Source organism: Phacochoerus africanus, chromosome 5, assembly GCF_016906955.1.
Source record: "Phacochoerus africanus isolate WHEZ1 chromosome 5, ROS_Pafr_v1, whole genome shotgun sequence".
NCBI lineage: Eukaryota > Metazoa > Chordata > Mammalia > Artiodactyla > Suidae > Phacochoerus > Phacochoerus africanus.
Window position 1 is genome coordinate 29,147,742 of NC_062548.1, and position 21,629 is coordinate 29,169,370.

The 21,629-nt window shown below is 38.9% G+C and overlaps 3 protein-coding genes across 9 annotated transcripts in view; 1 reads left to right on the top strand and 2 right to left on the bottom strand.

The window, feature by feature from the left end:
* The window catches only part of REXO5 (RNA exonuclease 5), a 40,500-nt gene extending 34,803 nt beyond the window's left edge, over nucleotides 1–5,697 (bottom strand). Inside the window, exons 1-3 of one of the 4 annotated variants that reach the window (XM_047780358.1) lie at nucleotides 5,642–5,697; nucleotides 5,101–5,245; nucleotides 510–622 (exon numbers count right to left, since the gene is read on the bottom strand). In XM_047780358.1, coding sequence (XP_047636314.1) covers nucleotides 510–622; nucleotides 5,101–5,241 — 254 coding nt within the window. In that variant the 5' untranslated portion in view covers nucleotides 5,242–5,245; nucleotides 5,642–5,697. Of the gene's footprint in view, nucleotides 1–509; nucleotides 623–5,100; nucleotides 5,303–5,609 lie in introns of those variants that run through there. The other 3 variants (XM_047780357.1, XM_047780359.1, XM_047780361.1) reach the window with 3 other exon arrangements.
* Nucleotides 5,581–14,388, top strand: ERI2 (ERI1 exoribonuclease family member 2). 3 transcript variants are annotated; one of them, XM_047780362.1, is made up of 9 exons: nucleotides 5,581–5,792; nucleotides 7,806–7,873; nucleotides 7,961–8,044; nucleotides 8,355–8,482; nucleotides 8,984–9,140; nucleotides 10,894–10,994; nucleotides 11,262–11,343; nucleotides 12,469–12,557; nucleotides 12,758–14,382. In XM_047780362.1, the coding sequence occupies exons 1-9, from the start codon at nucleotides 5,770–5,772 to the stop codon at nucleotides 14,084–14,086; spliced, it is 2,061 nt and encodes a 686-aa protein (XP_047636318.1). In that variant the 5' UTR covers nucleotides 5,581–5,769; the 3' UTR covers nucleotides 14,087–14,382. The 3 variants fall into 3 exon arrangements, with proteins under 3 accessions (XP_047636318.1, XP_047636319.1, XP_047636320.1); XM_047780363.1 differs by lacking the exon at nucleotides 7,961–8,044 and having other exon boundaries at nucleotides 12,758–14,385; XM_047780364.1 differs by lacking the exons at nucleotides 5,581–5,792; nucleotides 7,806–7,873; nucleotides 7,961–8,044 and having other exon boundaries at nucleotides 8,374–8,482; nucleotides 8,965–9,140; nucleotides 12,758–14,388.
* A 64-nt stretch (nucleotides 14,389–14,452) lies between these two features.
* The window catches only part of ACSM3 (acyl-CoA synthetase medium chain family member 3), a 36,251-nt gene continuing 29,074 nt past the window's right edge, over nucleotides 14,453–21,629 (bottom strand). For both annotated transcript variants that reach the window (XM_047780365.1, XM_047780366.1), the window contains exons 10-14: nucleotides 20,149–20,250; nucleotides 19,040–19,167; nucleotides 18,834–18,933; nucleotides 15,827–15,946; nucleotides 14,453–15,188 (exon numbers count right to left, since the gene is read on the bottom strand). In XM_047780365.1, coding sequence (XP_047636321.1) covers nucleotides 15,102–15,188; nucleotides 15,827–15,946; nucleotides 18,834–18,933; nucleotides 19,040–19,167; nucleotides 20,149–20,250 — 537 coding nt within the window. In that variant the 3' untranslated portion in view covers nucleotides 14,453–15,101. The remainder of the gene's footprint in view (nucleotides 15,189–15,826; nucleotides 15,947–18,833; nucleotides 18,934–19,039; nucleotides 19,168–20,148; nucleotides 20,251–21,629) is intronic.

A 21,629-nucleotide genomic window follows, 5' to 3' on the forward strand; every position in this document is an offset into this window, starting at 1 on the left:
TATTGGTACATACACAAATGCAATTTTCATTAGACACTTGATAATGGCACTGAAGATAACCAGAACAGTAAAATTCTCTTTGCCTCTGATTTGTAAAAGGAAGAAAAAAGATTGGGATTCTTATTATATGATCATGTTACATCAATCAGGACTCTGCTGGGGGTTACAAACCAAAATATCTGTAGCAGCCAGACAGATACTATAAACAAGGGAAGAGGACTGACCAGATGGGACACTGAAGTATAAATCTAAAGGGGGAGGCCATCATTTAATTTCAACAAATTGTTGTGCCATGTGGGAATAGAGGGACAGTTTCCAGATCTTGGAGTTTTTAGAAGTAAAAATATGGATTTTTGTAAAGGGATTTTCAATTTAAATTATTAGAAACTATTGTTTAAAAAAATTTAGGACATTCTGTGTGGCAAATAAATAATGCCAGGCAGATATGGTCTTCTGGATACCAGTTTGAAACCCCAGGTCTATGCCCACCATTTAAGTTCATCTCATACCTGGGTTTAGGAACACTGGATTTGCCTAGAACTGCATACTTCAGCAATTCACATAACTGGCCATGGGTTATTTCACAGTTTTCAGCAAATAAAATGGTAGATAAGCGAGCTTTCTGCAAAGATAATTCAGTGTATAGCGAATTACAAGGAACAGAAACAAAGCAAAGCAAATTTTTAAAATATTTTAGTTTCTGATTATTTTAGCATATATCTAAACATAAGGAGAGTTTTTAATTAATTGGAAATGAAGGTCTAAGACCAATAACTTGTGATGATATTATTAATAGGATATTTAATAAACATTGATACAGAACCTTAATTGTAGATATTTGCTTATGTGCTAATAGGATGAATAAAACATGACTCATGCTCTCAAAGGGTCCATTCTACTAGATGGGAAAATGCAGAAACAAGTAATTTCAGTATAAGGTGAGTGTTATTATAAAGGTATAGGAACGAAGAGGCTAAATGACTTGCAGTGGATGGGTGTGGGGGGAGTTCTGGAGATAGTATCACTAGGATGAAAATACTGGGGCTGAACCTTAAAAACAATGAGTCAGATGGGTAGAGGGTACATTGTACCTAAACAAGTAGTTTGGGGAGTTCCCCTTGTGGCTCAGCAGTAACGAATCCAACTAGTATCCACAAGGATGCAGCTTTGATCCCTGGCTTCGCTCGGTAGGTTAAGGATCTGGCATTGTTGTGAGCTGTTGTGGGTGTATGTCACAGAGGTGGCTCGGATCTGGAGTTGCTATGGCTGTGGCATAGGCTAGCAGCTGCAGCTCCGACTCAACTCCTAGCCTGTGAACTTCCATATGCCTTGGGTATGGCCCTAAAAAGACAAAAAACAATCAAAACAAAACAAAACATGTAGTTTGGTTTGGCTGGAACTAAGATCGCATGTTACAGAGCAGCAGATATGAGAGGAGAGAGGAGTAGGAGCCATATCATAGAAAATCATGTGGTCTAAGCTAAGGAGTCAGACCTTAAGCCTCTCCTTAAAATGGCTTTGTACTTAGATCTAGTTATTAAAGTGATTCATGCTTATTTAAAAAAAAAAGGGTCAGAGAATAGAGAAACAGACAAAAGACAATAAATAAGTGAAAATAAGTCACCTGTACTTGTACAACTCAGATAATTAGCACTTTCATTTTGGTCTGGAGGGCAGCAGAACAAGACTCCTGGAGTCATACTATCCAAGTTCAAATACCAAACTCCACCATCTTAAGTGCCTTAAGATGTTAAGAGATTAGGGACAAGTGCCTTGACCTTTCTAAGACTAAGGTTTCTTCATTTACAGAATAATTATATTTCTACCTCATAAGATTATTGGGAAGACGAATGAGGTACTGCAATTGCAATATACCGAGGGCCAATGGTTGACATACCATAGATACTTAATAAACACCAGATATTATTATTACTGCTGTTTTTCCTTGTGACTTTTTAAAGCTAAGGTTAGGCACTTACCATTTCAGTTCTGAGCACTTTATATTATTATATCATTTAATTCTCACAAGTTTTATAGGCATTATTATTATCCCCATTTTACAGATAAAGAAATGAAAGAATCGTTAAATGGCGGAAACAAGACTAGAATGCAAGCTCCAAAACCCAAACTCTTTTCATCTATTATACCACCCCAAAGGATTATATCATTGTTTTGTAACCAATCCCCTTGCTAAAAAAAAAGGTATAGATCTTTCCATATCTGTTAAATATAACAAACATCAATTTTTAGTAGTCCATTCTCTAAATTTACCTACCTAAAAACTTATTTATCTGAAAAAAAATTTCTATTGTTGACGTTGTTGTTGGGGTTTTTTTTGGGGGGGGGGGAGGTTGGCTATACTGTGGCATGTGAAGTTCCCAGGTCAGGGATCCACCTCAAGCCACAATTGCAACTGAGCCACAGCAGTGACAATGCCAGATCTTTAAACCACTAAGCCACCAAGGAACTCCTCATATTGCTTTTTTTTTTTTAATTATAAAAAATATGATGATGAGTATCCTTGTATGCCCATTTTCTCAAAATAAATTCCTAATCAAAAAAACAATGTTTATCTTACATTCTGACAATATTGCTAACTCCTGAAAGAATTTAACGATTTATATTTGCCAAACAAAAATGTATGAGACTGATAATGCATCAAAGGAAGGAGTCTATATGGTGGTGAGTGATCATGGGATGTCAGAGCCTTAGATGGGGGAAACACCTCAGGACTAGGGGTAGGAACCCATGACACACATGCAGGACAGTGGCTCAATGTGAGGTGTCAAAGCCTGAGCAGTAGAGGGCATCCATGCAGTGGGAACTGGAGAGCACCGAGGGTTGACATCAGATGTTAGAACTTAGTTAGGGTAAGGAGGGCATCAATGCTGAGGGACAATAGTGGTTAACATAATTCAGAGCCAAAGTAGGGTGAAAGTGTTCATGTGAGAAGGATGAGGGTGGTAACTTTTCACAGTAGCAATGAAGGTATTCACACAGGAGGGAGACCTGGTATAAGATTCCAAGTGACAAGAGCCCAAGCAAAGTGAGGAGAACGTGAGGGTTTCAGGCAATGGCAGCAATGAGGGACTGATCCAATACACTGAAGATAATGCAAATCAGTTTTCACTTTAATATAAGGAAGTTATAAATATGCAAAGGGAGAAAACTATAATGAACCCCATGGAATTAAAGTAGAGATACTGATATGAATTCATGGTTTTTTGATATGTATGGATACAGAAAAATACTCAAATGTAAATATATGTATGTATTTCCTAGCTCTCTTCTGGGAGTATTGACATCCCAATAGCAATAAGCATATCTAGCACCCAGATCTTGAATTTCTAAATGTCATTCTCCACTAAAAAGAATAAAAAAGCCTGGGTAATCTTTTTGTGCCAGAAAAATAAAGAAATGCTCAAAGAATGATCAGGTCATGTCAAAGGGACACAGAAGCTAGCTTAATGGCCAAATATGGGATATTTTGAGCAGCAAATATCATAATAGATTATAACTCACTGAGTAAAATAGGTATCTACAAACTCATACTAATAAAAATAAATAAGGAGTTCCCTTGTGGGACAGCAGGTTAAGGATCCAGTGTTGTCCCTATAGCAGCTTGAGTCACTGCTATGGCATGGGTTCAATCCCTGGCACAGGAACTTCCACATGCTGTGGGCTGAGGCAAAAAAAAAAAAAAACAAACTGGAAGTTTAATGAGGAAGCATCTCCCACAAAATCACAGAGAAAAAGAATAACCTTTGAGAAGTTTAGCACATACTTCCTTAATCAAGTAATCAAGGTTAATATCACCAGTAAAGGGACAAAAAATTTGTATACAACCTGATAATATACAAGAGAACAGATTACTTCTGTGATGTTCCTAAGATGTATATAGCCAAATCATTATAATAAATAAGAAGACAAACCTAACTTGAGGGACATTTTACAAAATAACTGGTCCAAGATTCTTCAATAGTAAGGTTATGAATATGAAAGAAAAGACTGAACAAACAATTGTTTGGACTGAAGGAGACTTGAAGACTAAATGTAACATGTGATTCTAGACTAGATCTTATTGCTAAAAAGGACTTTTCTGGAACAACTGGAGAATCTTGGTGTCTGAGGATTACATGGTAGTGATATATCCATGTTATTTCCTGATTTTGTTGCATTGAGGTAGTGTAGATTGTGGGAAAAATGTAAACACTAAAATAAGGGGAAGATGAGGCACTGTGTCCCTGCGGAGGCCCGGGTTCCATCCTCTGCTTGGTGGTAGTGGGTTAAAGGATCTCAGAGCTGCTTAGTCCGCAGCTGTGGCTCAGATTTAATCCCTGGTTCTGGAACTTCTATAAGCCACAAGTCCAGCCATAATTTAAAAAAAATTTTTTGTTTGTGTTTTAGGGCTGCAGGTGAGGGATATGGAAGTTCCCAGGCTAGGGGTCAAATCAGAACCACAGTTGCCAGCCACATCTGCGAGGTACACAGCAGCTCACCACAATGCCAGATCCTTTAACCCACTGAGCAAGGCCAGGGATGGAACCTGTGTCCCCATGGATCCTAGTCCATTCGTTAACCGCTGGGCCAAGACGGGAACTCCCACAAATTTTTAAAAATGTTTTCATAGCATTAGTTCCCTTCTAATATACTGTATAACTTATTTATCATATCTATTGTTTATCTTCTTTCTCCACCAGCAAGGTAGTGGAGATATTTATTTACTCACTGATGTACCTCAAGTGCCTAGGGCAGTGACCAGTACATGACAGACAAAAGAAATCTGATGACTGAAAGGATGGACCACATATATTTAGCTCTCAATAAATGACAGAGATGATCATCAGCCTTATTATTCCCCTGCTGGAATGTAAACTGCACAAGGGCAGGGAATTTTGTGCTTTTGTGCACTGAGATCTCCCCCAACCCTAGAACAATTCCTGGAACAGAAAAGACTTCAATAAATGTTCGTTGAATGAGCGTTCTTCGCGTGTGCCAGACACGACACCCGTTTTAAACTGCCAACGTCAGCGGGATGGTATTAGGATCTGGGAGCTCCAAACCGCCTCGGGCCGCCCCCTCGGGCTCCCCATTGCTCACCTTGGCCTCGGGCTGCTGTCTCTCCTCAAGATCCCACCGGGCTCTCATCGCCTCAGCCGCCCCGACCAGCTGGTTCGCGACGCGCCTCCTCTTCTTGCCCCTCTTGGGGGCCCTCCCAGTCCTCTCCCTCTCTGGCTCCATGAAGCTGTGAAGAAAGATCGGTTAGAGCTGAGAAAAACCCGACGCCCCGCCAGTCCGGGCGGCTCCTGGCGTGGGGAGCGGCACGGGCTGCGGCAACCTCCAACCTTCCTCAGATCCTCTCAATTCAGTTTACAGAGCGCTCCCCGCCCGCCGCGCAAAGCGAGGGCGCCAACGGTCTTCCCGGTTCGGCGGCGCAGCGAACTCCGCGGCCCCCAAGCCAAACGGTTTATTGAGGACGCCGGAGGCCGCGTTCGAAACGGTTCCACAACGCCGCGAACGGCGCCTTTGACCGTTGGAAAAGGGGGGGGGGGCGCTGCCTAGCGGCTTCCCCGCCAAAAACCACTCCCCACCCCCCTGACCCCCGACACCGCTGAACAGCAGCCCGGCGGAGAGCGCACACCGCCGCAGTCGCCGCCTCAGCTTCAGCCAGAGCCGCCGCCTCTGCCGCGCGGGGCTTTTGAATGGACCGGAAGTGGGGGGCAGAGCGACTTCCGGCCGTTGGGCTGCGGCGAGTAGGGAGCTTTGGAAATGGCAACCAAGAAGCTAGCGAGGTATGCGAGGGGCTTCTGCGCGGCCTGGGTCGGGGGCGGGGAGTGTCGCTCCTGGTCCGGCACTGGCGTCCGCGGCAGGGTCCGCGGTGTTAGCCTCCATTCTCTGTAGGTCGGGCGTCTCCGACCTGCTCTCTCCCCGGCTCCGGGCCGAAAGTTTCCATCCTCTCGAGCTTCAGGCCACCCTCTGCACGAGGGTGGAAGGACCAGGGCTCTCTGTGTGCCCTTGAGTCAGCGTTTGCTTGTTCTAGGCCTCGGGAAACGATTAAGAACGGCCCTCCGGTTCCAAGATCATAGGCAGCCCCACCGCACCCGTCAAACTGTTCTTCCTGCCACTAACTAGTGATCTGTTTAGTTCATAATGTAGATCATTTAGGCTTTTTTCCTGATTCTTGGACATGGTGTTCACCTTTCCGTTTCGTGGAAGCAGTGCAGTGCATTAGTGGATAGGAATTACACTGCTATCTGAAGTAGTTTCAGAGTTGGATGATCTTGGGTTCCCATTGGGCAAATTGCAGAATTTGTTTTCTTACCCTTTAAATATAGGTAGCAAAAGTGACTGCCTTATACAGTTGCTGAGGATGAAATGAGTTCACCATCTGTGTTCAGCGCCTACTCTGTAGTAACCAATCAATAGATGTCAGCTGTTCACCACTCAAAAAACTCCAACAGGAGCTGTCTGCCTAGTTAAACTCTGCCTACTCAGCAAAGTAGTTTGTCTCACAGCACTTAAGACCTTAGTAAGCTTGTAAGCAGCTAGGGTACAGGTTCCCTGGAGAAAGAACCAGGTATGGCTTTCTTGACGTAACAAGCCATTTTTGACCTGGCCACAGTGCTTGTTCTTAAACAGGTCTCAGTAATTGATGATCTTAAGGGAACAAAAGAATGCAGAAACAAATGACTATTATCAGGCAAGAGAAATAACAATAGCAAAAATAATATGTCAGTTGTAAAGCCTCCTAGTTCTTTTTCAGTGGTAAAGATCAGCCCAAAGCCCTCAACCACCAGATTAACTGGAACCTAAGGGATGATGATTTTTTCTGACCCTCTTGACTTTAATCATCTAAAGCTTAGATTCTCCACCATCTAAGCCTCTTTATGAATATGCATGTACCCTTAGTTTAAAACTTCCCCAGTTTTACTATTTTGAGAAAGATCCCTAGTGCCCTTACTTGCTGCAAGTAATCCTTCCTGTTCCCACTCTTTACCTTGGTTTTGTCTTTTGGCTGAACACCCACCCAGTTTTCAGGTAACAAGTTCATCCCTTTCTGTGGACTTAGCATACAACTTTAAGGATCCTTTATCATATATTACCTTATGGTAGTTTGCCATGGATATCTAGTTTTTTTCGAGATATTTTAAGCTCCCAGAAGACTGGACCTGCCCTGTCTTCTCACAGTTGTGTTGTATACACAGTGAGGACTTGAAAAATGCAAAAACAGAAATAAATTGAGCTTTTCGATACATCTTTACAATCACTTGAGTATGACTCTAAAATAAGGGGAGCAAGGAGTTCATGTTCTGATGCAGCAGAAACAAATTGAGTAGGATGTGGGTTCTATCACTGGCCTCGCTCAGTGGGTCAGGAATCCAGCATTACCATGAGCTGTGGTGTAGGTCACAGACGAGGCTCGGGTCCCGTGTTGGCCGTGGCAAAGGCTGGCAGCTGTAGCTCTGATTGGACCCCTAGCCCAGGGAACTTCCATATGCCTCTGGTGAGGCCCTAAAAAGGAAAAAATATAAAATCAAATTAAATAAAATAAAGGGAGGAGAAATAATTGTCTTAAGTCTGCAAATATGCACTTTGAAGCCCAAGCAGGTAGAATGACTACTAAAATCAAAAGAGGGTGGCAGTTAGTTTAAAGAATCAAAGTCTTGCCCTCAAAATCTAGTTCAATTTCAATTATAATACATAAATTGTATTCATAATGTGGGTTATACCTTCGGTTTGTTAGCTTATAAAAAGAAGAGTATGAATGAGTTTGTTGGACATACCTGGATTGTTTACCTTTTTAGGCAGCTTGGATTAATTAGGAGAAAGTCAATTGCACCAGCAAATGGAAATCTGGGAAGAAGCAAATCTAGTAAGTAGTGTCATTAGTTTCTTTATATTCTGTAGCCTTGTGTTTTTAGTGCTAATAAAACATTAAGGACACTCTGATCTTTTGTAGAGCAATTGTTTGACTACTTAGTTGTCATTGATTTTGAGTCAACATGTTGGAATGATGGGAAACGCCACCAGAGCCAGGAAATAAGTAAGTCTGAACTGCCAATAGCCAAAGGTAGCACTAGATAAGTTGCTTGAAAGTTTATAGTTATAAAACAGTTAACAGTTAGTTTGAGAAAATAAACTTTCGTGGATATACCCATAACTTTAACAGTTTATTCCTTGGCATAACTTTATTGAAACCATCACATCATACTGCTTTGGTCATTTTAATATGCTTTTACTAAAACAGTCATTGTTCAATAATGCTGTATGGTGGCAATACATGTTTAATTTAGAGTGATTGCAGCCTTAATTTAACAATTATATATGCATCAATTGCTAATTCTTTTGTACAGTTGAATTTCCAGCTGTATTGCTGAACACATCAACTGGAGAGATTGAATCTGAGTTCCACACCTATGTTCAGCCTCAGGAACATCCGATTCTTTCTGAATTTTGCATGGAACTAACAGGCATAAAACAGGTATATCCTTCTTTTTTCACTTCTCTTCACATCCCTCCCACCCCAACAAAAAACAAGCAGGCAAGATGCAAATATTAAAATTCAGAAGTCAGTTTCAAAAAGAAAATAAAAGTTATATGCCATTTGGAATTAGGTTTATTCACTGTTTAGGAGAAATAATGTTCCCTCCAGAAGTCCACTGGAATCTTTAAAAATTAGAAAGAATGTGTTATAAAAGAAAATAAAATTTTTATTTTATAGAAATTAAATGACATCAATTTTCTGTCATTTGGGATATATTTATTTCTGTGTGATTTTAGATTGATCAACCTAATTTTTCTTATCTTGTAGAATTTTAATCATTATATTATCTCTTTCCCATGTGTTTTGACATTTTTTCACTAAACAAATTCTTTGCCTGTTAGAACCTCTTCTTTGTTGTGTATCCTCCACAGTGCCTAATTTTGTCCTCAGCAATTATGAAATTCACTTGTTGAATTTAGATATTGCGACTCTGTGCAGGCTCAAGTTGATGAAGGAGTCCCTCTGAAGATTTGTTTATCTCAGTTCTGTAAATGGATTCAGAAGATGCAGCAAGAGAAGAAAATTATTTTTGCTACTAGGATTCCAGATAGTTCTGCTTCTGAAGTAAAATTATGTGCATTTGTCACTTGGTCAGGTAAAAAATGTTATATTTATCAATCACAAATGAGTGGCATTGCCACTGTGTAATTCTTTTTCTCTAGTAGGAATTATGCTTGTTAACTTCCTGGACCACACACACGCATGCACGCACGCATGCAGGCAACAGGAGTTCCCGTCGTGGCGCAGTGGTTAACGAATCCGACTAGGAACCATGAGGTTGCGGGTTCGGTCCCTGCCCTTGCTCAGTGGGTTAACGATCCGGCGTTGCCGTGAGCTGTGGTGTAGGTTGCAGACGCGGCTCGGATCCCGCGTTGCTGTGGCTCTGGCGTAGGCCGGTGGCTACAGCTCCGATTCAACCCCTAGCCTGGGAACCTCCATATGCCGCGGGAGCTGCCCAAGAAATAGCAACAACAACAACAACAGACAAAAGACAAAAAAGACAAAAAAAAAAAGCAACAAAAACAAAAAAAAACCCCCAAAAAAAAAACTCCTGAGTGCCTAGCAGATGTTAACCAAGAAAAGTAAATTTGTTCATATTTTAAACATTTTAAATGCCTTAAAAATTTAAGCCCTAACTTTAAGAATCTTTCTAGATAGATTGCTCCTCTCTGTTCTCCTGAATCTGGGCAAAGATGATTTAGTGAGAACTCTTATCATGCTATTTTATACAACTTTGAAAAAAGACCTCATTCAACTTGCATCCTTTGCTTTTTTATTTTCACTTACTGATGTATATATCAAGGGGAAAAAATGGGCCATTTAAAGTAGATCTTTTACATGGCCATTACAGAGCATAGCCATTAGTGTACCATTGATAGCATAGCATTTATAGTCATATTTGGTTTCTGGTCTCTATGATCAGGCCACTCAAATAGCTGTTCTCTTGCTCTCTCTACATCCCTGCTCAACCAGTCCCTACTTTACCTGCATTCTACTCACATGACTAACCTTCCCTCTTAATGCATACTTGCCCCTGGCCCCAGCTAGTGATTGTTCTAATCTTTAGATCAGAACACCTGTACCATGATAGCTTATCAAAGGAGCGAGAAGGGCTTGCTCTTCAGTTACCAGGTTTCCCAGGTAACCCATGAGCCATCCTGATGTTAGCGCCCCGTAAAACTGGTAACAAGTATCAGAAGACTGCTGCCATGTCCTGCACGCCATCTGCCACACGTGGTCAGGTGTCACTCCAAGACCTTGTTTCGGACATGTACAATCCCCCATCCATGAAGCCACTGATGATTCTGTCAATGACTCCAAGCTCTTCGGTCTTGAGGCTGGGCAGGTAGAGGGCTTGCAGGCCTTTGGGGTACGGCCCAACAGGGTGCCTGTGAGATGTTTGATTTCTCAATTACATTAATATTTTCTTGAATGTTAAAAGCAGATAACTTTATCCATTGTAGGCTTTGTAATTTGACACCTTACTCTTCTTTCTGAAATATTTTTATTGGGCTTTGCTGGAGTTTTAAGAAATCATTTTGAAACTGAGTCACCTAATTTAATAGTAAGTTATATAAAATGAATAATTGTTAGATATTAGCAGGGCAATTAAATCTTACTAGTCTTATATATTCTGTGTACAGTATAGAATATATTATATATCAGATGGGATGTATATTATAGGGTATAGTATATTATTATAGTGTAATATATGCTGTTACATGTTATTCTAAGTCCTCTTACTACTCTGTTGTATATCTTTCAGCATTTTATTTATAAATGATGATAGCTTAAGTAAAAACTGCTGGCATCATTGACTTTGTTCTATTTTAATATACTTAATGCAGACTGGGACTTGGGGGTTTGCCTGGAGTATGAGTGTAAAAGAAAACAGCTGTTAAAACCCGTGTTCCTTAATTCTTGGATTGATCTCAGAGTAACTTACAAGGTAAGGGTCAAAGATCAGAGCATGTTCACTTTCCTTCTATTGAAAAATGATTAAACTTTATCCCCAGCATGGATATGGGTTTCTACAAATAAAATATTTTGTCTTAAAATGTTAGCATAAATACATTTCTTAAGAGTATAAAAACAACACAAAAAATGAACACATTCCAAATCTAATAGAATAAAAATTATGAAAAGTAAATGGTTAATTCATAGCCTTTCAAATAATAGTCATTTTTTAAAGATATGTTGTCTTTTATTTAACTAGATTTTCTATAAGAGAAAACCCAAAGGACTAAGTGGTGCCCTGCAAGAAGTGGGAATAGAATTCTTGGGACGAGAACATTTTGGTTAGTATAATTTGAAAATAATTTTATTATATATGTCATTTTATTTTTATGCAGTCTTTCATCTGAATCTCACTTTTTGATGATGTCATTAACAAGGAATATCTTTCAGCCTGAAAAACCCTAGTCTGCAATTCAAATTGTGGCCAAGATTTTCAAATAATCACCTTCATAAATATTGTAAGATAAAGACTGCCATCTAGTGGCTTTTTAGTTGCTAAAAAGAATGAAAAGAACTAGCCAAATGAGAGATAATACGAGCCAAATAATACGAGACAATACAAATAAGACAAATACCCAAATAGTAGACTAATGAAATAAATGAACAAGACTATTAGATTACTCATAAAACATGGTCCCTACAGAATGTTGGTCATATTTTTTTAACTAACAATTTTTTTTTTTTTTTAATCTTTTTGCCTTATCTAGGGCTGCTCCCGAGGCACATGGAGATTCCCAAGCTAGGGGTCTAATTGGAGCTGTGGCCACCGGCCTATGCCAGAGCAACATGGAATCCAAGCCGAGTTTGCAACTTACACCACAGCTCACGCAACCCTGGATCCCTAACGCACTGAGCAAGGGCAGGGATCGAACCTGCAACCTCATGGTTCCTAGTTGGATTCATTGACCACTGCGCCACAACGGGAACTCCTTAACTAACAAATTTTCACCTTCTCTGTAAATGTGGGAAATCTTGTCTTTTATTTGTAAGGCTGCCACAGCTTTCCACAAAACCATTTTTCATGATTAAAATTCATCGTAAAGCCGGGAGTTCCCATTGTGGCTCAGTGGAAACAAACCCAACTAATATCCATGAGGATGTGGGTTTGATCCCTGGCTTTGCTCAGTGGGTTAAGGATCTGACGTTGCCATGAGCTGTGGTATAGGTCGCAGACACAGCTGGGATCTGGTGTTGCTATGGCTGTGGTGAAGGCCAGCAGCTGCAGCTCCTATTGGACTCCTAGCCTGGGAACTTCCATGTGCTGCACTTGTGGCCCTAAATTTAAAGATAAAAATAAAAGCCAATAATATGTTCCAATTTCTACTTAAGTGGTGGTATATTTTCTTTGCTTGTATTTCCTTACATTGGTACCATCACATTCAGTGCTTGAAAATCTGTTTCCTCAGGATTAGATGATTCTCGGAATACGGCTTTTCTTGCTTGGAAGATGATCAGGGATGGTTGCGTAATGAAAATTACGAGGTCCTTGAACAAGGTTAGTGGTATCTTGTTTCTTTATTCTGTTATTTCAACCTCCAGAAGTAATCTTCGGCTCATTGAAAGGTGTCATGTATGCTGTCATTCATAAATCAATCAGTAATGATATTTTTCTTTTTTGTCATGTAATGGGTACTAAAGAAATTATGAATGCATGCAGAGTTTCTAAAGCTGTTGGGTTTGTTTGTGGAATCATAGGTTCCCACTAAGAGGAATCCTAACATTTTGCCCAGAAATTTGAATACGGATCACGTTGAAGAAACATCAGCCTGCAACAGTGGCATTCATGATCCCAGCATATATGGTAGGGAGCCTAAAAATACAATAAAAGCTCACGAGAACGTTCGGATGAGGTCAGCTGCTGTGAATTCTCCTGTAAAGTTACAGCAAAATCCGTTACAACTAAAGGACAATGTAAAAGCAGGTCTTCATAATGTCAAAAGCTGTTTATCTCTTTTTACTGTTAACTCCTGGACTTCTGTGGGGCAGTTACAGTCTTCCAGCTTGAATACACCCATGCAGAAGCAAATAAACCAACATCTTGCATTTAATACCAATTCTAAGTCTTCAACAGTTGGTTCAGAATTGGTACGTGTTTCAACTACGATTTCGTCTGTTAATAATGTTTCTGATATGGAAATGAGTTCTGCTCTTGACTGTTTACCTATGCTGGCTGATTGGGAGGATGTAGCTTTACTGCCAGCATCTCAGCCTGAGCAGAATACATATGGTATACCTTCCATTAGTGACTCAAACTTGGATTCTTCATTTAATTCTGGAGAAAGAGTAATGGTTTTAGGAGAATCTGAAATAGTAAGTCATGAAAACTTTGGAGACACAGAAAAAGCTTCTCAAAAATCTGAGAGCTCTAAGTCTATTGTGTATAAGAGTCCACACACTACTATTTATAATGTAAAAGAAGCCAAAGATCCAGGTTCAGATGTTTCTGACTTTAAATTACCTGAATGTAAATCAAGTAGCTTCAGCAGTGTTAACACCAAATTGTCTCATCCTTTAGCTTTGGGGAAATATCCTCCTCTTCTAGGTAGTACTAAAAGGAATCCATCTAGTCCTCTACTTTTCCCACCAGCTAAAAAACAGACCTTCACTATTCATGAAGAAAAGCCTACATCATCTGATGGCTCCCCAGTGAGTTCTTCTGGGAAGATCCTTCCCTCTGTCTTAACTTCTACAGTTAACCTACAAGAGCCTTGGAAGAGTGGGAAAATAACACCTCCTTTATGCAAGTGTGGCCGAAGATCTAAGAGACTTGTTGTTTCTAATAATGGACCAAACCATGGAAAAGTCTTCTATTGTTGTCCTACTGGGAAGTATCAAGAAAAAAGAAAATGTGGTTATTTCAAATGGGAACAAACACTCCAAAAGGAAAGAGCCAATAACGTAGTTCTGTCTTACTCCCCAGGGGGACTTACTTTTAGTTCTCCGGAAACAAGCCGTATTTGTGACAGAAATGTAAATTTTTCTACTAGAAATTCATTGAGACTCAGACCTTCAATGAGGAATTGACTTTTTTTTTTTTTAACATCTAAATTGTTTTCACTTTAATATGATTTTTAGTGCACCAAAGAGAAAAAAATGTGTATAGGGTACAAATTGTGAAGACAGTAAGCTACAGTGGAGCTATTCAATACATTCTCTCTCTTACACAGACATACTCTCTCACACACGTTCACACTGAAAATAGAAAAAAATTTCTTTTCACAGCCTTCTAATTTCATTAACATTTGTCTTCTGTTCATGTATGAGTCCTGATTGCTCCCTGAATTCCAAAAATTATAAATATTCTGTTAATGTCTTATACTATTTTATTTACATTTCATATATTAACCCTTGCCACATTTTTCATACTTTTTTGAAGAACCACAAATGAAATACTTGGTAAACTATTTATTAGGTTAAACATAGTAAGCAAAATTACTAATATAAGATATCCTTGTTTCTTTCTGTTGAAATTATAATTTATATACAATATTATATTAGTTTCGGGTGTACAACATGTGATATCCTTTTATAGTTAGACCTTGAAATGAATTTTAAACTATTTTTAAATCATTTGAATAAAAGTGTGACTAATAAAAATCCCTGACCTATTTTCAGATAGCTATTTGTATTTTAAGCATTATGGTGATTTCATATTTTAAATTTCTCCAAAAATGTTTATAATTTGTTTAGTTTATTTCAACACTTGAAAATTGGTTTTAATTTATATATCACCATATCAAAAAAATTATTCAACTAAGATTTGAGACCTGACAGGTCAGAGATTTGGTTCAGAAACTGCGTCTATACTATACATTTAAAACTTCCCTAAGCAATTGATGGTATTCTTTTTACTGACACTAATGCAGAGGAATTTACTGAATATTTTATTTCAGAATTCAGCCTCTGATGTTATAACCACAAGATATTTTAAATCAATTAGTTTGTAAGCATACTATCACATTTTTTACCACTTCTTCATAATGCTATGGTTTTTACAAGGTCTTATTTTATAGATACCGTGATAATTAATGGAATAAATTTAAATTTTTTTCCATTCCTTCTTCCTCAGTTCATTTCTTTTTATCTTCCCACTGATAGTCTTTGGCAGCTCTTGAATAAATTCTATCTGTTGAAATCAAGGGAAGAAAGTTAGCCCAGAAAGGTTTCATCTTACACAAAGTCAATTATATAACAGTTCTATTATGAACTCTAGGTGAAAGAATCAGTGTACCCACTGGGTGGATTTTTTGTAACGGGAGTTTCCGTTGTGGCACAGTGGTTAACGAATCCGACTGGGAACCATGAGGCTGCGGGTTCGATCCCTGGCCTCGATCAGTGGGTTAAGAATCCAGCGTTGCCGTGAGCTGCTGTGGTATAGGTCGCAGACACAGCTCGGATCCCTTGTTGCTGCGGCTCTGGCGTAGGCCAGTGGCTACGGCTCTGATTAGACCCCTGGCCTGGGAATCTCTATATGCCGCAGGAACGGCCCTAAAAAAGCCAAAAAAAAAAAGGACAGGAGTATTGTTAAGGAGATTTTTGTTGATATTTAGTATTTACTGTAAGTACAGTAAGCCTAATTTGCCCAACAAATTAGATAAGTGTTTTCGTTTTAATCTCAGATTCTGATTCTTATCCATGGCATTAGTTCAGTTTGGAATATTAGGTGTAACAAGTTTGAAGAGAATGTTCACTAAAATGGAAAAAATAAACAGCTGAAAGTTTCGAGAATACTAAGCAAATATTGTTCTTAACTAGAATACCTACCTTTCTGGGATATTTGTAAGGTGCTGTAGTTCTTTTCACATGCTCCTGAATCTCCTTTTTCAGTTGTTCTTGATCATGTGACTTGTAATCAGGGTTCAGAACAATAAAAGCCTTTACTACCTAAAATAAATATTTGAGCACCAGGAAGATAAGTTGTATATTTTTATGTTTTAGTGTGTCTTATTAATTTCTCTTAATCTGAGAATCTAAGTACAGTATTCTTTTTTTTTTTTTTGGCCGTGCCCACAGCATGTGGATGTTCCCAGCGAGGGATGAAATCCATGCCACAGCAGTGACACACCAGGTCTTAACCTGCTGAGCCACCAGCTCTGTACTCTTAGGCCAGCCTGTTGGTTTCCACACCTGGATTTTGTATCTAATACAAGAGAGCTTCTGGGACCTCTGCTTTGATTATGATCTATACTTGAACCTTCTCATCTCACTACATACATCTTAAACTCTATTTTCTGACCTATTTCTGATCATCTCTGCTCTTGGCTTCTTGCTTCCTCTTTTATCTCCTTCAAAAAAGTTTTCTTTTGGAAACTTGGTAATGTACTAAGCACAGTCTTTTATATAACAACCCAGCCAGATCTAGTCTGGCTTCTTATAGGTCACCACTCTCAGTGTGGCCCTAATAAACAGTATTCTGGGTTTGCCATATCCTTGTTGAAGGGAACGGTTCTCTGAAACTGTCCACTATTATTCTATAGACACTTGTTGATGCAAGGCTGTAAAGGTTCCAACAGCCACTTTGCTATTGCTCTGACCCACTTAACTGGCCCTGAGGAATAAAAGTGGTAATGGTCTTTGCTCTTGAATTTGCAGAAGACTTGGAAGAATTAACACTATGCTCATAAATCCTGTTCTCCAAAGTTCACCCTTCCTTGAAATGTTTTAGAAAATCCTGCCCAGAGATTTTGGACTTTTAATGGAGAAGACAGGCTATTCCTCATGTGTAGTCCTCCTTAAAAGAATGCATTGAGGTTCTCTCCTGGGGCACTGCTGCACTGTCATTTACTTCCTACCCTAGAGGCAGGACTCTAGGTGAATCAATTTGTGTGCACCACCAAATCCAGATTATCAGCCCAAGATTTGCCATGGAATGATGCTTCCTTTGTGGTCATAGTTCCAGGAGAGTCACCTGCAACTTTTATGATTAAATATTCTGCACTTAAGAGTCTTAACTGTTTTTGAATTCACAGATTCATGTGTCCAGCTTGAGGATAAGTTGGGAACATTACCTGTCTACCTTGGTCTGGGAGTAAATACTTGATCAAGAGTGATGTTTTGGAAACAATAAGTCTCTCAGGACAATCAGTTAGTGAGAAGTAAAGACTTGCAGTTATAAAATTTTCACTTTTATTTTTCTTTTTCGGCCACATCCATGGCATATGGAAATTCCTGAATCTGAGCCGGATCCTTAACCCACTGTGCCACAGCAGGAACTCCAGATTTTCACATTTTGATCATTGTTTACCAGTGAGCAGTTTTACATTCTATGAGCAACTATATTTCTGTCTTTACCAAAACACCTTGAAAATGTCTTAACTTATAGGTGCCATGGGGCAATCGTTTGTGTGTGTGTGTGTGTGTGTGTGTGTGTGTGTATAATTTTATCCTATCCATTTTTTACACTTCATAAAATGTATTTGTATTTATGCCTGCTCTGTTGATTGTCAACATTTTTATGAATTAAAAAAAATACCTTTGCTATAAGTGAATTGTTCAGAGGAAAATTTTTTGCGTGTAACCTTGGGCAAGTTAGGACACCTCTCTGCCTCAGTTTCCTTCTCTATAAAGAATGTGTGAGGATTAAATAAGTTAACATAGGTATAGGGCTTATAGCAATACCTGGAACATACTAAGTCATTAAAAAACTATTAGGTATTAGTTGCAGTGGTAGTAGAAATACAAGATTTTTTTTTTTAAGTTAAAATCCATAAATGGACTTCAAAGTTTCTCTGAAATTCTGTGCAAAAGAAACTACTGTAACTGGAGTTCCCATTGTGGCTCAGCGGAAATGAATCTGACTAGCATCCATGAGGACACAGGTTCGATCCCTGGCCTAGCTCAGCGGGTTAAGGATCTGGCGTTGCCATGAGCTGTGGTGTAGACCAGCAGCTACAGCTCCAATTAGACCCCTAGCCTGGGAACCTCCATTTGCCACAGGTGCAGCCATAAAAAAGAAAAAAAATATATATTGTAGCTACTACCTAATATTTTTAATGACTTAGTATGTTCCAGGTGTTGTTATAAGGCCTATACCTATGTTAACTTATTTAATCCTCACACACTCTTTTTACAGAGAAGGAAATGATAAATGATGCTAGGGGAGAGGTGTAGGGGAAGCTAAGACTCATGAAACCCTACTGGTGGAGTGCAAAGCAAAGGGACAAACTTCAGTAATCACTGAATCTGTTCCCTACTCTCAACACCTGGAGTACTGGAGGCCCTGCCTGGCAAAGGAGGCCTAAAGAGTGGCATGGAAACTTTAAACGCAAACTACCATGTGACCAGCCTCAGGAGGAGTTAGCTTTAAGGAGTCCTGTCTTATTCATAGTTTATTTCCTGAATCTTCTCCTTACTGACCGACCCAGCCTCCTTCTGGTTACTTAGTTCCCGTCTCTGTCCTTGCTCCCACTCCAGAGGTCCAGTGCCAGCCTGTCCTCCTCAGCTACACCAGACCTTCTGGTGTAACAACCTGATCCTATCTAGCTGACCTCTGGCACCCCATCCTGGTGTCAGCCTGGGTTGTTGACATTCACATCATCTTTACCCTAGCACTCCACGGAAAGGATTCAAATTCTTTATAATGTATATCTTGTCAGTCTTATTCTGCAGCAGTTCTTTCTCAGTATATTTCTATCTGACTTACATGTTTAGTAATGAGTCTCAATCCAGCTTGCATCATTAAATCATTTGGGTAATTCTGTTTCAATGAACTGCTATTTAGAAGTATGTGTTAGACTGCCAACAAGTTCTAGAGATGAATCAGTTCTTTTACCTCTCCTCTGACAGGGTCTGGGCTGCTGATGACAGCTGACTCTTCAACTGCAGGATGTTCAATCAGGGCATTTTCTACCTCCGATGGTCCAATTCGGTAACTGGGAGATAAAATATATGGCAGGAATTTATAAAGGTGAGCAAAAGGTTCACTCCGTAATATGATCAGTTAAGACAGACATATCCACAGATAAAAAGGAAAATTACCCAGAGGATAATATGATATCATCTGATCTTGCAACAAACCAGAAATATCCATCCTCATCCATATAGCCCCGGTCCCCAGTGATATAGAAATCGCCTCGGAGGGTTGAAGCTGTTTTTGTAGGATTATCCTATAAAACAAATAATGTTATTGTGAAGTTACTCTTCTGTACTGTTGGATTTTTAAATGTTTAAGGAAAAAGAAAAGTTTGGTGACTTTGAAAATCCATAGAATGAAGAGGAGCTAGCATGTGAAATAGGGATTAAAGTCTAGTATTGAGCCAAACCAGTATAAGAAAGGTAAACTTAGTTGCAAAGACTAGGCATGCTGTCATCCTGAGAATTTTCTTAGATTGAACACAAAATAAACATTGCAGGAGCTCAGAGGAGTAGGCTAAGTAAGTCTTTTGCTAATTGATTATCTAAACACAGGTAGGAAAAAAGAGAAATCGATACTTAGAGTTATAAGAAAGTACCAATATCTAGTTAAGTCAAAGAACAGACAGGTTTTGTGTGTGTGTGTGTGTTTGTATTTGGTTTTGTTTTACACAAAAAAGAGAGAATTGATTCTGTAAATTTGGCAGGAATAAAAAGGAATGTTGTTATATTATGTAAAATTTACTGACAATTAGAACCTGGAAATTCGATTATACCATTGTAAAGTTTGCTCTAATTTCTATAGAGATGAAGATATGTTTACAAGCAGTAAGCAGCTTGGGAGTGAAAGAAATTTACTTAAGCTCACTGCCCTATTCTCCCTCCTCCATGAAGGGAGACCATTGATCAGATTTCAGGAAAATGATTGGGTGCTGATTTATAGTAGAGAGGATTAATGATGTTGAGTGGGTTGTCTTCTTTCTACAGCCCCCTTCCTATTACTTTCATGAGCCTGGAGCAGTGATCTAGCCTAGAGGTACCAGCATGCCCTCCTCTAATAAGCATTTGAGTGCTTCTTCAGTTCCCTGTCTGAGGGATCACTGTTCTAAACGGTTGACTCCCTCAAGAAAAGGCCAGATACGTATCCTGGGTGTATTTTGTGGCAAATATGGGTAGTTACCAAACACTTTTGAGAAATAAATAGAAAATGAGACATTATATAATGAGTCTCTTACGATATAATGAGTAAAAAGGCCAAATGGTCGGTTAGGTGAAACTCGAATGCCAATATCTCCTTCTTGCCCAGGTGGTAGAACATTGCCATTCACATCTAAAATCTAGGATGAAAGAGAATAATTTCAGGGAACTTTTATCTGATGCCATATCTGAAATCTTTGCATGTTTTGTTTTTTGCCATTTAAGAATGCAGACTTCTGAAATTTTTAAGTATAAATTCCTAGATACATTTTAAAATTTAAATTCCTTAAATTCTTATCACAAAATACATTATAAAATGCAGGCTAGCAGAATGGGAAAGAAGAATAAAATTTTTCTTTAATTCTACCATCCAGCAATAATCACATTTTGGTAATATCCTTTGGGACAATATAGACATAGAAAAAAATAGGATCAGTTTATAATAACAGTGTTTTACAACCTGCTGTAATCATTTAGCATACATCTTAATTGTCTTTTCCTATTCCTTTTCCAATACCTCATTACTAGTTTTCAAACTTTGTGAAACAAACAAAAATCTTCCTTCAGAAGCCCAATATAAGTAAGCAGGAAAAGGGGAATGTTCTCTGGCTGGGACAGTGGTGGGTGAGCCAAAGCCTTGTTCTCTTATCCTCTCATGTTCTCTGAAGTACCTAATAGTAACTAGTATTTATTAAGCACTTACTGCATCCTAAGTAAGAAATGCTAATGCTCTAACTACTTCATATGTACTATTTTCTGGTTAGAAGTATTATTAAGCTCATTTTACATATGAGGAAACTGAGGTGCAGAGAATTTAAGTAATGCAGTGCATGACAGCTGGAATTCAAATCTCAGTAATTACACTCCAGATCCTATGCTTTTCATTATTACAGTTCTCTGTGGAATCATCCCAGGGAATTCAATTCATTTTCTGAAAATCCAAATAAGCATTTCTCAGGTTGATTACTTATCTCATATACCAGATTTTGCTCTGGCTTTTACAGGTAAAATATGAATGTCCAAATATGTAAACTGTACATTGTTTTTATATATACCCATCAAACCTGAGATGTAGCTTGTTGGAAAATAAGACTATAATATTTATCTGGTCCTTTCCAGGAGAAAAAGGGCTTGTGTCTTCATTGAGAAACTTGAAAGGCAAAAGGAATTCTAAATGTAAAAACTTACTGTTAAGTTCTTGCAAATAAAAAAAATATAAATTCCCACCCAATCATCTAAAGAAATATTTGGCTTCAGGTATCAAGCAATTAATGATAGAAAAGGGATATCTTAAGAGTTCCAATGACTTTTTAAAAAAAGCATAGTTCCTGCTGTGGCGCTGTGAGTTAAGAATGGGTTAAGAATCCAAATACAGCAGCTCGAGTCACAGCTGCAGCCTAGATTCAGTCCCTGGCCTGTGAATGTCCATATGCCATGAGTGTGGCCATTAAAAAAAAAGAAAGAAAGAAAGAAAGAAAGAGTTTCAATGACTTAACACTGACTACTATTTAATAGATGG

What these genes read in the sequence shown, in the direction of transcription:
- ERI2 (XM_047780362.1), top strand. Translation starts at nt 5,770, where the DNA reads ATGGCAACCAAGAAGCTAGCGAG. An exon ending in TCTGGGAAGAAGCAAATCTA is followed by an intron (nt 7,874 to 7,960) that starts GTAAGTAGTGTC and finishes GATCTTTTGTAG; the next exon opens with AGCAATTGTTTGACTACTTA. An exon ending in ATCTCAGAGTAACTTACAAG is followed by an intron (nt 10,995 to 11,261) that starts GTAAGGGTCAAA and finishes TTATTTAACTAG; the next exon opens with ATTTTCTATAAGAGAAAACC.